At 37.6% G+C, this 16,988-nt stretch overlaps 2 protein-coding genes across 3 annotated transcripts in view; both read right to left on the bottom strand.

Moving 5' to 3' along the window:
* Positions 1-359: 359 nt before the first annotated feature.
* On the bottom strand, positions 360-9,688 carry LOC130102213 (lysine-specific demethylase 9). 2 transcript variants are annotated; one of them, XM_056268171.1, is made up of 7 exons: positions 8,783-9,688; positions 7,400-8,033; positions 6,299-6,431; positions 4,957-5,099; positions 4,698-4,865; positions 4,498-4,606; positions 360-1,317 (listed from the first exon to the last, which is right to left on the bottom strand). In XM_056268171.1, exons 1-7 carry the CDS (start codon positions 9,363-9,365, stop codon positions 778-780), a joined length of 2,310 nt encoding a protein of 769 aa, XP_056124146.1. In that variant the 5' UTR covers positions 9,366-9,688; the 3' UTR covers positions 360-777. The 2 variants fall into 2 exon arrangements, with proteins under 2 accessions (XP_056124146.1, XP_056124145.1); XM_056268170.1 differs by having other exon boundaries at positions 6,299-6,436; positions 7,405-8,033; positions 8,783-9,686.
* Positions 9,689-10,472: 784 nt separating this feature from the next.
* magi3a (membrane associated guanylate kinase, WW and PDZ domain containing 3a) overlaps positions 10,473-16,988 on the bottom strand; it is a 58,421-nt gene continuing 51,905 nt past the window's right edge. The window contains exons 18-20 of the mRNA XM_056268001.1: positions 16,652-16,789; positions 15,774-15,912; positions 10,473-12,771 (exon numbers count right to left, since the gene is read on the bottom strand). Coding sequence (XP_056123976.1) covers positions 11,990-12,771; positions 15,774-15,912; positions 16,652-16,789 — 1,059 coding nt within the window. The 3' untranslated portion in view covers positions 10,473-11,989. The remainder of the gene's footprint in view (positions 12,772-15,773; positions 15,913-16,651; positions 16,790-16,988) is intronic.

Here is a 16,988-nt window from a genome sequence, read left to right as displayed (position 1 = left end):
CAATGGCTTCTGTATACACGACTTCTGACAGAAAATGAACATGACAAATACATTTATGACCATGATCTTAGAAGACTGACTATTCTGGACAAAAATGAAAAAAAAAAAAATGAACAACCCTCTTGTGAAGGCCAAATCCTATTTCCTGTAATGCACAGGCTCCTCTTTGATAATTACTGCTATTACTAGTTCAAAAAATAATTTATTTTCCTTCAAGCAAAGTGTTTTACTCCAAAACCAGAGGATGATCAATGAAAAAGCAAATATCGCTCTTCGCTTGAAATTGATACCTTCTCTCTAGTCTAGCTTAAATGCATCATATACTGCAGTGTGACATTACATCATGAAAAAAAAAAAAAAAAAAAAAAAAGCCTATTTTTCTCTTTTGAGATATACTTGCTGCTCTCCACTTGTGACAGGCACTTTTTTCCCTTGTTTGTAAAAACCAATTAGCAGATGCACATGACGGCCTGGGAAACAACATGACAAGTCCTTCTTGAGAGACAATTCATCTCATTTATAATAATATATAAACAAATATAAAACAATACTGAGTAATCAGCAAAAATATATTTCAAATTAAATACTTTGGCTGAGAAAAACCTAAAAAGCACTCGCTTTTTCTTAACCAAAATCTAAAAAAGAAAAATATACAGTCTTCATCGTTTTTAGGCGAAGTCAAGATATTCCTTTTTTTTTTACACTGTGGAATGTCAGAAAAGTCTGTCAGGTGAATTAAAACTCCACCACTCCGTAAAATGAAGGATTCGGAAGTCATTAGGGTAAATCCGTGGACCTGCTGCCATTGAGTGAGGAGTCTGATGCAGGCTTGACGGGAGCCTGTGGAAGCATTATCTCTGGTGTGGCCGAGGACAGAGGGCTGGTGTCTGAACAGGGAGCGGCGGGAACAGTGTGGGCGGATTTAGCCGGTTGCGGAGGCGCGGGCTGTGGGTCTCTGGGTGGTGTAGCGGGCCTCTGGAAAACCAGCTCATCCGTTTTCGCCACCCCACCTTGTGCCGTGTCTGTTTGTAGCTGGGCGCAGGAGGTGACTTTGGTGTCCGGGTGAACAGGGGGAGGACATGATGTGGAACACAGGTCCATGGTCTTAACGTCCTTTGACTCCTCCTCTTCCTCAGAGTGGTACTGCTTTAGACGGATGTGCCACGCCAGGCTGCACACGGCCGAGACGGTTTTAAACTGGTGGATCACGTTGCGGGGGATGAAGTAGATGTCGTCATCGCAGAGCTGCACACGAGCGTAGCGGATGCCTTCCCGTCGTAACTGGTTGAGTTTGGCATCGTCCACCCACTGGACACACTGTAAAGAGAGGGGCATTATGAGAATGCTGACGTGTTTTACACCTGCCTGTCCGTACATCCTCTCCACACCCGTCAGGAATCATGTAATAATTACTGCTCATCCAACACCACGTGTCATCAATAGATCAGATTGTGCTCTTAAAATAATTAGAGATTATGCATCATCAAAACTTAACCACTTTAGATGCCTTGAATTTAATTCAATTTATTTTCAACTCAAAATACCTCAAAATGTTGTTTATAAAAGATGATAAAAAAAAATTACCTTCAGTTTATGGATGAATAAACAGCAGGGCTGATATTCAATTCAAATCATGCAATATTACATAAATATAACTGATTATTCTAGGCAGTTCTTAGATTAGTTTAGCTGACAAATGAGACTTTTTGATTGACATTCATCAATCTACTCTCATTCATCTTTTTAATTGAATATTTCACAATCAAACAAGATTTCTGCACAGAACCTTAAAAAATATATGAAAGATGAAAATATAGCGGAGGCTACTGCCTCATGATACTACGTTCAATACAATACCTTGAAAAAGATTGTGGGGAGAAACTGCCACAACATTAGAGGCATAAATTGTGATAAGTATCGAAGTTGATTTACTTTAAAGGGGTGGTATAATGCCCTTTTTACAAGATGTAAAATAAGTATTTGATGTCCCCAGAGTGTGTATGTCATGTTTTAGCTCAAAATACCTCAGATATTTTTATATAGCATGTTAAATTTGTTACTTTTTGAGGGTGAGCAAAAACACACCATTTATGTGTGCGTCCCTTTAAATGCAAATGAGCTGCTGCTCCTGGCACAGTGGGCGGAGCTTCAACAGCTTGTGTCTTTTTACCTCACACAGACATGCACTGAAAATTTCAAAAACTTTTAGCCTTTTATGTTCAAGCCGGAGCCAGACAAAGATGGAGAGACTCAAGAAGAAAAAGTGACAACATGTAGAAAGCAACAGGACATTTCTGAATGGTTAGTTGAAGAATGTATGCAGCTGATGTGGAGTTATCTTCTAGTCATTGATTAGCATATATTCTGTCATAAAAATCTATAAATTGTGTTCCCGGGGGTGGGGTTTATGTAAATTTTAGGGTTTGTGATGTCACTAACCCTGGAGGAATGTCGTGTAGTCCCTACCAGCCGTTTGTTGTAGTCCTTAAAAAACGATTTCTTTAAAAGCAGCAAATATCTTCCTTTGCTTTAAACTTTGAGCGTTGTGACTTTGCAGATGTTTTTTATGCTCAAACAGCAACATTACACACTAACTAAAATTAGAAAAGGTAAATCATAATCAACCCTTTAACTAAAACTCAGGACACTCCTCAGGACTGATAGCTGATAGGACTGATAGTGGGACTATATATATATTATTATTATTAGGGCAGGGTAAGGGTAAAAAAAAAAATTGATTCTCACTTTTATGAAGCGATATCGATTCTTAAATCTCAAGAATCAATCTTTTAATCTATGCTGTTTTCAGTCGATGAACTAACAGAACATTGTAACGCCTCACATCCAATAAATCGCAATAAGCTATGTGCTTAGTTACTTTTGATATGATTTTCAAATTCTGTCCATTTTATTTTGAAATCCAATAAATACCATTTTGGCCCTCTTCGATGTGGCGTGCGTGAGCATGACCACCTCAGATCAAACGAAACAGCAGCGTGAAGCACACGTGAACGGAGCATCTCTTCCGCTTTACTGCTAGTTACAGCACGAAATAAACATCAGAAGGCATGTCGAAATATACTGTACAACTTACTGAAATGCGTAGCATGTCTCATGTAATCGCTCAATCAGTGATTCAACCGCAGAAATACGTCAGCTTAGTAAACAACGTCAAGTAATGTTACATTTACCTCAGAAAAGCCATTTTACAGTTATGTGTTTAAATAGATCCGACAAGTTTTTATGACAGCCAGCATTTAAAGGTTTATATTTCAAAAAACAAATTGGAGTAGAAACATAATTATGTAATTATAAAGTTAGTATTATAACTTTATTATTATAAAAACGTCGTTGTGTGTAATTGAAGTGTTTGCATAAAAATGAACCTTCAATTTTATAGTCATGCAATACCAACTGACTTCCTGTATAGTTTACAGCATTAGTTGAGAGATTTTTTCCTTGAGACAATTTACATATACTGTACCTGATATGTATCCAAATTAATCAATATCGAATTGGAATCGAATAGCAAGCTTGTGAATCGAAATCGAATCGTGAAATGTAAATTATTATTATTATAATTAATTATATTATTTCCAAGACATAAATCTATTACTATTGTAAAACAAATGCACTGTAAAATATTATTAAAATTAAGATTTCATAAGTATATTCATTATTTGACTTTTTAGTTGTAAATTTATCATTCTTAATACTTAATATGTTCACTTGCAAGAGTTAAACCCTCAAGCTTTTATTTTGGTAGAAAACTGCAGGGAGACCTTCTAAGTGTCTGTGAGGTTTACAAACACTTGTCATTACACATCTGTGTTAAATTATGTTATCACCCATCCACAAAAAAGTTGTAAATTAATCAAATATAGTGAAAAATAATATAATAATACATTTTATGCCAAAAACAAAGCATGCAAAAACATATTGCATTCCCAAATGCGCGTTTAGCTCTCTTCACATGCAGAGATGGGGTTCACCGCATTTACTATGAACTGAGCCGCTCTCAGAAGCTGAAAACACTGCATTATAAGCTGCAAGTGTGTAAATGATCACAGTGTCACACTTTGCTCTAAAACATGCAGCACAACAGACTATATACTTTCATAATTAAAATACACACTGCTATGCGGGTTAACTTGAAGTTGTAAAGAGAGAGCAAGAAAGTGCAGCTGGTACCAGTTAGGGTTGTTGCGATAGTCGTGTTGCCAGTGTTTACCGGTGTTCTGCCGCACTACCGGTTACAGCACTTGCCCACAGCGGCACCTCCCCCACCATTGTTTAGATTTTTTTAGAAAGCACTCGCTTGCTCTGTTCCGTGCCAGTGGACACGCACCGCAAGCGATTTAAAAGCGAGGTGGAAAAGAGTGAAAAACTCCAATGATGACTTGCATGGTCACTCATAAATTGTGCTCATGTTAGCCATGACTAATATAAACACACATGCCTACAGTCCGTCCTGTTTAGCAGTTTAACAGCTCCTACCTGTGACACAGGTGGCTCAAACAGGTCTAGCTGAAGCCTTTGAACGACGTCATTGAAGTCCTCCGCGTGAAAACAGATCACATCTTTGGTTATCCGTGGCCGGTCACTCCTATGAGAGAGGATAACATCAAAGGTAATTAGTTAATTACGCACAGTTTTCTGCATGTACAAGCACATGCATAGGTTTCTGCGTGGCTCACCATTGCCCAAACTGCACTGCTTTCAGGACACCCACAGCTGCTGTACTCTGCCAGTCGAAGCTCTGGCCAACGTGATCTGCATGGGCTCGTGTCCGATCCTCGAACAGCACCTCACGTGGTTCACTGGCTCTCGGGAGGTAATGCAAGTTCTTGATCTCATTCATTGATCTACAACCAAAAAGAAAGCGTTTTGTAAGGCGCTACCATGAAAGTCTTTTTTGAGGTTGAATGTCAACAGTCGCATCGAAACAGCGCATACCTTCGTCTCTTGAATGGAGACTTGGGCATATCAGCTGTGGGAACCATCTGCTCTCCAGGCCTCACCCACATGATGGGACCATCGTCGCTCTGGGACCTGCAGTCAAGCTTCAGGCTGGACAGGCTTCCCCATGGCAAAGTCATCTGCACAGACAAACAAAACATTAGTCGTAAAATTAGAACCATGCTGTAGCCTTGCCCCGACCACCGTCTCAATGTATGAATGGCAAGAAACAACTAAACAAACATATTTCCTATTGAAACAGGATGTTGAGGTGGAACTTATCAAAGCAGACTTATCTCAGCCATGACTTGCAGCTTACTATTACTTTGGGATGCATAATATATCAGTTAATGGCTGATATTGGAGTTTTTTTTTTTTTTTAAATGTATGGAAATTGCATATCTAATTGTACATCATGCTCATTTAGATATTCCCCTTTGCAATACTCAGTTCATTTTTAAAAACACTTATTTATTAACAAATGTAAAATTTTATAGCAAATCTCAATAAAAAAAATTCATACTCTACAATATAATGTTATAAGGTCTAAATTCCCTTGTAGCATTGGAAATTATTGATTATAGTTTATTATCGACCATTAGTCACTATCTAACACATTACTTTCTGCTTCACAGTTCCTATAGGACGTTTTATCGGACAAAAACTACGTTTTTCTACTACGTAAGTTTTCCCCCCAATAAATTAAACCTTTATTCATCAAGTATGTATTAAATTGATTAGTAAATTGGCTACAAAAGTATTAATAAAGACATTTATAAATTATAATGTTAAAAAAATCTATTTCAAATAAATGCAGTTCTTTTAAACTTTCTATTCCTTAAAAACCTGTTTTTTTTATTCTTATTTTAAAATGTAAATGTATCAATTGATTTATTGATAAGAAATGTTTCAATGATTTCTGAAGGATCATGTGACTCTGAAAACCGAGGTAATGGCTGCTGAAATTTTAGCTTCACCATCACAGGAATAAATTATATTTATAAAAAAACAGTTATTTTAAATTTACTTCATTTCTGATTAAACAAATGCAGTTTTTGAGCACAAGGCTTCTTTAAAAAGAAAAAAGAAAAAAAATCACCACATTTATGAACAGTAGTGTATAGATCTCCAATTTTAATGTTTAGAGGTCTTTAAAAGTACAGGAATGCAACTAAAAATTTTACATAGTTGTGCGAGAAGACAACACTATTTAACTGGATCCAAAACCGTAAGAAACAGTAAAAAAAAATAGTAAATTGAAACGCACCATTTGCACTACAAAACACCATCAGCACAAGGACTTTCAAACTCACTCTTCTGTGAGAGATTATGTTCTAACCTTAAGAAACGGAGACTCCTCAAGCATGTCCAAGAACTCCGGGAAGAAATCGCCCACCTCCTCATCTACTGCACCGACCAGACTGATCTGCCTCATGGGACCAGCTCTATATGTCCCAGAGCAGTATGTTCGGCTCACCTGCAACACAAAAGCACTTCAGAGCTAGGAAACAACATCTTAACACACACCTTTTAACTTAGTGCTGCAATGGGTAAAACAACAACAACAAACTAAAATGAACCTTAATGCAAAGTTCAGCATGAGTGCCTTTTCAAAGCTTCATCATAAAACAAAATAAGTTTAAAGGACTGTTCACATCAAGCATTATAACTATAACAAGAACTATATTTATATTAGCGTGCACACCAATGCATGATAATGTTCTGTTTATTATAAGGGTGCGCTGCAGTTACCGTTAGCTGCTTTAAATGCTCAAGCTTTTTAAAGTCAGGTGGATTTAGATCAGTTGTCAATGTTTTTATTGTTCATCAGCTGGAAAAATTGATTCCAATGATATCATTCCTTTGTGTCGTTATCGTTATAACTGTGGTGTGGACTTCCCTAATCTAATAAAGTTAAAAAGATTACAATTTTAATTTAAAATTAAAACATTATAGTTTTCATCCTTGGTGAGAACAAGCCATAGGGAAAAATTTACAGTAATATTACTAGAAAACGAACATAACTTCAATATGTGATTCTCATACTTCTTGAAAGAATGAATTTGATAATGCCAGTTTATGTAGGCTAATCTCTGAGACGCCAGAGAAACAGCCTAACATTTTAAATTTGGTCTGCTTTACTTACTCAAGACTGTTCATGTACTTTGAACTGACACCTTATAGCCACCTGACTTGAGTAAATAAAAATTGCTGCTGCTTTAACAATCCTCTAGAAGTAAGAATGGTTAAATAGATTTGATATATTTCATTTGCTAGTCACCCATGCAAAGCACCAATGCATTCCAGCTAAAAAAACGGCATGGCATGCCAAAGCCAAGTCAAGTCACCTTTATATATATATATATATATATATATATATATATATATATATATATATATGTATAGCGCTTTTTACAATAGAGATGTTTCAAAGCGTCACCTTACCTGGGAGTGGAAGCTGGCAATCGTGGTGGTCTCAATGTCCTTTTTACCAAGGATTTCCATCTTGACAGGCGTATTTGGGAAATTGAAGGCAAAGTAGTCCAAGAAATCCGGCAGGTAGGCGGCCGCTCCATGCACCACAGCGAGTGCATAGCGCGCAGCTCCTTTAGGGTGTTCAGCAAAGGCGAGTTCCAGGAACTCCTGAGTAAATCTCTCAGTGTCTTCAGGCTGCAGTAAGGACAGTTCATCTGCATAAGCATGTAGTACAGACGCCCCTCCATTGGGCTGCTTTTCCTCATGGATGAGTCTGCTGAAGGAGGAGTTGGTCTGAAGCCACGAGCTGCGGATGAAGTGGTCTTGGTGCGAGAGGAACAGCTTCTTCCCACCTTTGGGGGTGTGGTACTCACCTAAGCCCGGACACGGCTTTTCATCTTTGATGTACGCATGTACGACAGGGTCTTCAGAAAGAGGCAGATCATCTCCTGTCAATCCTGCACACACCGTCTGCACCTCTTTGTTGTGCACGCGTAACTTCTTGCCACGCTCATCTTCACGATGCCGCTTCTTCTTTTTCTTTTTCTTTAGGAGGTATTCCTCCAGGGTCTGGGTTTTGCCATTCTCACTGTGGGGCTCTGAAAAGATCAACAGAAATGACAGAACATCAGGTAATTATCAATTGTACATAGCTTCTAGGACTTTACCTTGCAAACATTAAAGAAAAAACCTCACATCAATGATTTTGTCTCTCCTTGAAAACTTTTTAGATACTTTGTGGGGTAATCAAAATACAACACAATTCTGGGCATTTGGTGACCATAGTTTCAGGTACAATACCATAACCACTACAGTTGTTGTTATTAACCAACAAATATCAATTATTTAAAAAAGTACTTAGGCGGTAACATGGTACAATCATGACAACATACTGTAATGGTACTGTAATGTAGTACAGAATGGTTAATTTACCATATATATACATGATACAGCAAAATGCCTTAAAGAATATCATTGTATTGTGTCCGAAAACTCTGGTATTATAATGGTATCGTGCTTATAAAAAGCTATAATAGTACCACGTTATGCACGTAAAAATTACAGTTTAGTAACAGCAAGTTTAGTAAACAAGACATATGTAACGAGAACGCCTCTGATACTAAGCAGAGAAAATGATAAGTTATACGTTTCATTCAAATGTCCTTTCACAGCAGTGAAAACTTTCTTCCTCGATAATATTTAGCAACACTGCTCATATGAATGGGGGCGTGCGCGCGCATGGGTTAGCAGCTGAGGCTAACGACACTTTCTCCGCTCACTTCTCAAGTTGGAAGCCAGCCAGAAATGTAAAATCGTTTGGCTTACGTGCAAACGCTATTAAAGTTACCTTTCTTCTTCTTGCATTCCTCCACTTTAACGTTCGCCTCGGCGTTTTCCTTCTTGGGCTTAAGTTTAACGTCCTTCTCAATGTGTTTGGGCTTGTTGTTGAGGGGCTTGGCCTTCGCTACTTTGAGAGGCGTGAAAGTGAACAGCGGGGAAGGCGGCAGGACCGTCTTCTGCGGGACGTGGGCTGCTGGTGTCACTTTGCGTGGCGGCCAGCCCGGAGGTAATTCTTTCTTGGTGCTGTGGAGCTGATGATGGAGGGGATGACGGTGTTGCACAGGTGCCTGCTCTTTGCTGAAGTTGCGCGCTTGGCTGTTCTGTTGTTGGTGCGGTGGATGCGCTCGTTGTTGGGCATGTTGGTGATTCTGTTGGTGGTGATGTAGCTTTATTTTCTTCGCTTCCTTCTCCGATCTCTCGCACTTGTCATCGGACGGCGAACATTCTCGTTTTTTCTTCTTTTTCTTCTCTTTGGTGGCTTTGTCAAAGCTGTCCCTGCTCTTCTCCTCTACTTTGACGCGTAGCAGATCGACCTGTGCAGCCATTTTGCACGTAAATTTAAAAGGCTTTAAAAGGGTATTTTTGCGCATGTCTAATGGGAGCTGTAGTTCTTTTGTCAGTAGCCAATCGGAGCTAATGCGTTTGTAGTTTTCTCGCTCAGAACGCGCATGCGCACAACCTGTAGCTTTGTGGGTAGTGATGTTTCTGTACTGCTACGGTTGAATGGATGCGTGCACTTCTGCACGCGCCTCGTCCAGTGGCTGACGTAATGCTGTAGCAGCTTCAGGGGTTGGTTGGGCGGTTCCGTTTCGTTGAGATATTTATATTTCTAAGCGCTCTGTCTACGTTGAGCTCAAAACCAACAAAAGAACAACACACGACATCCTGGTCATAGTTGCGCGGTGTCGGATTTCTTCAGTGGCCGTCAACGCGGGACGCTTTCTTGCCTGTCATTTGCGCTATTTTTGGTTGATCTATGTTCAGTGCGTCGCATCTGCCTGTCTGAGTGTCATCAAAAATTTCGATGAACGAATTGTTCTTGCGAGTCGGATCTTTTCACGGAATCCGTTGAACCCAACCTCTGTAAAGAACCTGGTCTGAACGATTCGATTACGAATCTATTCATGATGCTTTTGAGTCAACAACTCACTGACTCGTTAAAACCATTGTCTGGTTAAAACGAGAAGCGATGGCAAGAGGGTTTTTGAATAAATGCCATGGAGAATTTGACTGGTCCGGTGAAGAAATCTTAAATAAGCTTTAAAAAATAATGGAAATGTTTGGTTTGATTGTAGGACTTGTTTTATCAACACAGAATTGGTTTTAATATACAGCTTTAAAATCTAAAAAGCTTTCAAGTTAATTTTAACATTTAAATGTAAAAGCAAAAATAGGTTCTAAATAAAAAAATATGCAACAGACTGAATACAAGGGCAATAAACAAATGAAAACGAAAAAAAACCTTGAAATGTAACAGCATCAGTATGCTGGGATGGGACCACGTGATTACAAGACAAAGGAATCACTGAATCGATCTTGAAATGGTTCTTTGAAATGAACTGTTCAAAATAACCTGTTCATGGATGTTGAATTGGACTTTCCATCACTACCCACAAATCCGCACTTTCAGTCCACTTTCATATTTCATAATGTAGGAAATCAGACACTTAATGGATCACAAGAGGCATAAAAAAGGAAATGTTTTCAGTAAATCTTTATTCATCAGTGCATGAACAGAAGGTCATGACCAGATTAATTTCTTCAACCACTCTCTCTATTTATATGCTCATACTCTCAATTACTTAAAAAAATAATGGAGCGATTTATAGATTTTTTCCCCCTTGTTTTCCCCTCACGAAGGCGAGTTTTATACAGGTGCTGTACATTGTATTTTTATAAACATTTACAACTACCACAATGTAGAGACCACAAGGCTTTTTTGTGTAAGGTAAAGCAATGCAAGGCCACAGTATCATACATACAACCTCATGACATGAGATGCACTAGAGAAACAAGCTACAAAAGGGTTGAGATTAATGATCAAGAAGCAATCATAAACCATATTTAGAAAGTATTCACATTTTTCATCATGACAAAACATAGAAGCACTCAGTCACTAGCATATGTAATGTTTGACTGTTGTCTGCTCTGCCCATATAGAACAATCGATTTTTATGGTATTTCAAAAATACTGTTTTACGAGAAAAGATATTGGACAGCATTAATGTTATATCTTTAGTCTGAATCTTTGTGCCAATAATTTGAGGCTTTAAGAACTTGATGAATAACATCCACCATGTTTGATACATAATTCTGCGCTACATTTCCCTTGGATATAAGACAGCATCTTGACATTAAAAAGGACGATCTGAAAGATACAGATGCGCAAAGACACTTTAAATGAATATGAAGTCCCAATATTGGGATAACAACGCAGTACAAATAATTTGATCGAGTGAAATGTGCAAAAAGTATAAGAAAAAATATATGTTAGATTGGATAGTATGCAAAAATATATCTGAATTTCCGTTCTGCTTCACCTTCTAATGATACGAGCAAACATTTGCTTCCAAATGTACACACCTTGCAAATGCTCAACCGCGATAAACTGTAAAAGCTATAGCACTGTGAAAAAATATGTTTGTTAGGAGGCCGAAAGACGTATCGGCAAGCTGGAACACTAATAAGTGACCTGGCTCAGAATGGGTACAAATACCTATACCTCTATACATGTATATGTGTACTGTATATCATCATATTAATTTCAATAAATTACATATGCATCTTCATGAACACACAGGTAGTAAACAATATACTTAACCACAAGTTTCTGGTCTTTTAAAGATGGATGTGTCAAAAATTCACAGCAAAGCTGATTAATGCAAAGCCTACACAGTCACTTGGATCTTGAGGACAGTTGCATCATTGGAAGTCGTTGTTGTAAGGACATGCGGCAAATCAAAGATGGAGAATTAATACATAACAATAGACACTTTTTTTTTTAAACCTTCACAGAAAAGCATCCTTCATGTTATCGTCACAGGAGCAAGGAGACATGGACGAGTCTAGCTGCTGTCTGATTGGCACACAAAAATCTACGCTCTTATTATTGGTGGACACAAGCGAACGCTGCACGTTATCAGTGTAGATGGTGATAGTCATACAAAGAAAAAAAATACACAGTGATTCACATCGATAACTGCTCCCAAACGCATTAGACTCCATGCACTGGAGGCTGTATCCTTGCAGAGCTGGGGACCTTCCAGGGGCCTGGGGTTATAGGGGCTTTCTTGGTGGTAAGGTTCCCATCGTGGGGAGTCTCTAGAGGGCCACCCCTGTCTTCCTCTTCCCCTCGAGGCCTGTCTCGTCCTCTATGGTCCTTTCGGTTGAGGGTTCCGCTCTCGGGCTCTTTCTGAGCCTGTACGGGAGCCCGCTGAGGTTCTGCTGTCTTGTCCCTCTGGTGTTTGTCACTGCCACCTCTTGAGACACCGGGTCTGGTCTCTCCTGTTTCCCTGTCCTGCTTGTGCATAGTGTCTTCATCTTTGTGTCTCCTTCCAGAGGTAGGCTTCAATCCATCAGTGGCCTTTTGAGGCACTTCCTGTCTGATCCCAACGCTCTCCTTCCTGGTCTTCCTGGGGCTAGTGGATCGAGGTTCCCGTTCACTAGGTTCATTCCTGTTGTCCATGTATAGAGTCTTTTTTGGGCTGCGTGAGCGCTCTTTTCCATCCAGTCTTCGGGGAATTGTAAAATTGTCATTGTTGTCATGAGGCATGCTCGAGTCACTCTTTCTAGTTTGCTGTTTGGTGTCTCTGTAATGTTGGTAAAGTTGCCCGTGAGAAGTGGCCATCGGGTCGAGGAGGAGCAGCTCCTCGGGTGGAGAGGGATTGACCTCAGGGGAGTGAGAGATGAAGGATGGAGATGCTGGTGTCGATGGCTCACTGGATGCAGAATATCTTGGAGAGTTTGCAGATGGACCTGTCATCATATCCTTAATGTCTGAAACAAATACAAAACATGAAAATTACAATCTATTTTAAAGGTGCGCTTAGTCTGTAGTGTAACAGTAAAAAGACTCCCCCTTTCCTCTCGCCTTACAGTCCTCTTTATTACACAACAGTTCCAGAGAATGTGCTCAGCAAGATATTTTTTGAAAGAAATTACTACTTTTATTTAGCAAGGATGCTGAATGCATTACGTTGATCAAAAGTGACAGTAAGGCATTAATAATGCTAAAATAAATACTGTTCTTTTAAACTTTCTATTCATCTAAGAATCCTGTAAAATGTTTCAACATTGATAGTTTAGTTATAAGAAATGTTTTAATACCGAATCAGAGAATAAGACTCATTTCGGAAGGATCATGTGACACTGAAGACTGTAGTAATGGTGCTAAAAATTCAGCTGTGTCATCACACGAATAAATTAATTTGAAAATGTATTAAAATAGAAAACAATTTATATTGTAATAATATTTCACACTGTTTTTACTGTATTTTTGATCAAATAAATGCAGTGTTATAAAAGCATAGGAACTTTGTTCAAAAACATATTTTTGAATATAAACTTTTGAATGTATTTATTTTTTATCTAATTCTTTTGTCTGCAATTCCTGCTAAACCTTTTTAAAATCAACCTCATATTCAGTTTCTTATATTTTGTAAAAAGAAGAAAAAAAAAAGAAGGCACGGTGTTAAAAAAAAGTGTATTTTCTATTTGTTGTGTTGAAACCTAGTGGTGTGGGTGCAGCATTACGCAAAAACAAGTTTGCAGATTCCCTTGCAGAAATTCCCTATTCTCAGTCAGCCATGATTAATTTAGTCCACAAAAGGAAGTGTCTAATAACAGCTATAATACACAGATAAAGTGAGTAATATTTAGCTGGTCATGCAATCTCAATATGGCGGTCCTCAAATATAAAACAACTTATTAGGCTGTATCTGATACAGCATGACTGGAGCGAATGTACAAGATTTTAAATGTATTTTTCAAAGGTTCTCTTCATTTTTTTTGTAAAACTTTTTTAATGAGGAAAAAATGACGGAGTGCACGTTTAAACTTTGCAAATTGGATTTTGTAAATCTGCAGAATACAACTGATAGACTGAATGTAATTAACCTGTCTTCTGAAATGCATTCCAGCAGAGACATTCTCAATTAAAGTGTCAACATTTCCAGTCTTCAGTGGCTTTTGGCCTCCAGATACAGTGACACATATCAAGCAGTTGAAACCAGCTATGAGAACGAGTCAGAGCCAGAATGGAAGACGTTGCAATTTTCTCTTAAGATAAAATGTCACGCCGCCAGATGTGAGGCAACAAGAGCCAAAAATTAAACCAAGCTGGTGGCTCCTGACATGGGTTTCAATTTCTTTCCCATTTAACTGTCTGGTAAGAAATATATTCGGTCGTACATTTAGTCTCTAAAATTTACCCAGGATGCATCATTCCAGAGCAGAACTCCTAGCTAAGGGCTTGGATAGACTAGGGGGTTCTTGGAAAGACTTTTGTTTTGCTTAAATTATGACGTGTCAAGTGACACCTTACAAATAGAAGAGCTGTCACAGATTAAAATAACTAATCATGATCAGCGTTGTTATCGCTCACTAAAACCATTAAAAAAATGTTTTCATTAATTGAAATAAAGCTGAAATAATATAATACAAATATTAGATGAAAAACTTTAACTCGAAAGACTAACTGAAATAAAAATAGATTAAAGCTAATTTATTTTTAATAAAATGATATATATAATTTAAAAATAAAACTATAAAATGACTAAAGACAAACTAAAATTAAAATGTAAAACTCAAAATATAAAAATAAAAACATTAATAAATACTATAGTATAAACTAAAATAACACTGATTATGATTTATGTCTTGATTTTTTCGGTTCCAAATATTATACAGTTTAGAATAGATAATGACAAAAATAGCCAATTATCACTACGTTTATATAGCAATAAATGATCTTGAAAACTAATATCTCAGTAGAATTGTGATCACTGACATTTCCTTTTTTCATTTAGTGACTTTCAAAAGCAAAATGTTCATATCAAGGCAAAGGAAAGGAAAAGAAAGGTAGAACTGCACATACACAGAATAGGCATAGAGGAGGAATGCAAAGTTTACCAAAGTTATAAGGGACAGACCAAGAAAAGCAGAGAAGCCTTTAGTGAAGCTCTGGTTTCATGTGGAAGCACGAGGAAGAGTTCAGACCTAAACAAGGAACAGAGAGAGAGAGAGAGAGAGAGAGAGAGAGAGAGAGAGAGAGAGAGAGAGAGAGAGAGAGAGAGAGAGAGAGAGAGAGAGAGAGAGAGAGAGAGAGAGAGAGAGAGAGAGAGAGAGAGAGAGAGGGTGCATAGAACAGTGCCCAGACAGAGAGAAAGAAATGAGCAAAAATAGAGACAGGAAGCAAGAGTGACAGCATTTGAGAGATGCAATGCGTGAAGATAGGAAGATCTGACATAACATGCATATGACCCCCAAATCACTCAATGGGCCTCATTCACTAATAATGGAGTACTTAATTCTGTTGTTGATCAATATGCATGCAATGTTTAGACAATATAAAGGTAAGTGTGATGATGATGATTGTAATATTTCAATAAATCCACTTTTGTTATACTCTATACGAGTCCATTTTCGTGATAATGTTTTGAACAAGAGTACTGATGTAGAATGAAGTAGCTTTAGAAAACACTGTGTTGAGAAAAGGTAACCATCACAATACATTTTCAATGGCTTTTGAAACAGCAGCAGAAAACAAACCCATCTTCAGAAATGATTCGTTTCTCAGAGGGGAAGGCAGGCTTCAGAGAGCTGATTTTTCTCGGTTCATGAAGCGGATGGAATTCAAATTAGCGCTTCTGCACTTCTGAACAAACTTAAAGAGGCGGTTTGGTCCGGAGAACATCTCTCAGCTATGTCTGTGTTTTTTTCTTTTCTTTGGTAGTAAGACCTTGATTATCTGTGAAAGGTCAGGTATTAAATAGACTCACTATGATCAGGCACCAGGCCCAGTCCGGGCCTCAAAAGCAGCAGCACTTTATTGCCCCCGGCCTGGATGAGCTCAATGGCCCGTGTGTGTGTAATGCCCTGTGTGGGTTCACCGTTGATCTCCACGATCTGATCTCCCACCTGTGAGGTCACACACACAGAGTATTCACTCATTTCAACAACAACCACTGATTTTCTTAGATGTAACAATATATAATATAATATAATGAAATAGAACATCATTTAATATAACATCATATAATATAATAATGTTTCATGTTACAAAACATTAACAATAATATTTTTATTTTATTTGTATTTTAATGTAATTGTATTGTTTGATATATTTTTATATTTTGTTTTATATAAAATACACACTACCGTTTAAAAGTGTCAGTAAGATTTGTTTCCTTTTTATTACATACATTTTATTTTTATTACATTTTATTACATTTTATTATTATAATGTTGTATTAAAACATTTCTATTTAAAATAAATGCTGTTGATCTGAACTTTTTATTCATCACAGAAGCCTAAAAAAATACATCATGGTTTCCACAACTAACTGTTTTCAACATTGATTGTAATAAAAAATGTTTCTTGAGCACCAAATCAGCATATTAAAATATTTTTTCAAAGGATCATGTGACACTGAAGACTGGAGTAATGATGCTGAAAATTCAGCTTTGACATCACAGGAATACATTTAAATAAATTAAAAGAATAAGTTAATTCAAATTGAAAACTATATTATTTTAAATTGAAATAATATTTCACAATATTACAGGTTTTACTGTGGTGTAAAATAAATAAATATTATTTATTGATATGCATAAATAAATGCAACCAAAAGAATCTGACATGGTTGTTAGAACTCACATGTATCCTGCCATCTTTCAGTGCGGGACCGTCCTCCGCTAGTCTGAGGATGAAGAGGCCCATGTTATATTCCTTCCCTCCTCGCAGACTAAAGCCAAAACCTCTCTGTCCTCTCTCTAACTCCACGGGATAACAGCCCTGAAAAGAAATGTTTTGGCATATTAAAATAAGCAATCTAAATGTAACTTTAAGACTGTTCACATTACATATAACTGCAGTGTAAAGTCACTAAACTATGCAAATATAATATCACACATTTCTTGCTTTCATCAAAAACATTCTGTTCTGAGTGAAAAAGCAAACTGCTCTCCCACACCTGTCAGCGCTAATGAGAAAT

This window comes from Rhinichthys klamathensis, unplaced genomic scaffold (genome assembly GCF_029890125.1).
Source record: "Rhinichthys klamathensis goyatoka isolate OS25496 unplaced genomic scaffold, OSU_Roscu_1.1 h1tg000269l_1, whole genome shotgun sequence".
Lineage (NCBI taxonomy): Eukaryota > Metazoa > Chordata > Actinopteri > Cypriniformes > Leuciscidae > Rhinichthys > Rhinichthys klamathensis.
The sequence above is the reverse complement of the archived record's forward strand: the minus strand, read 5'-3'. Positions and strand labels throughout refer to the sequence as shown.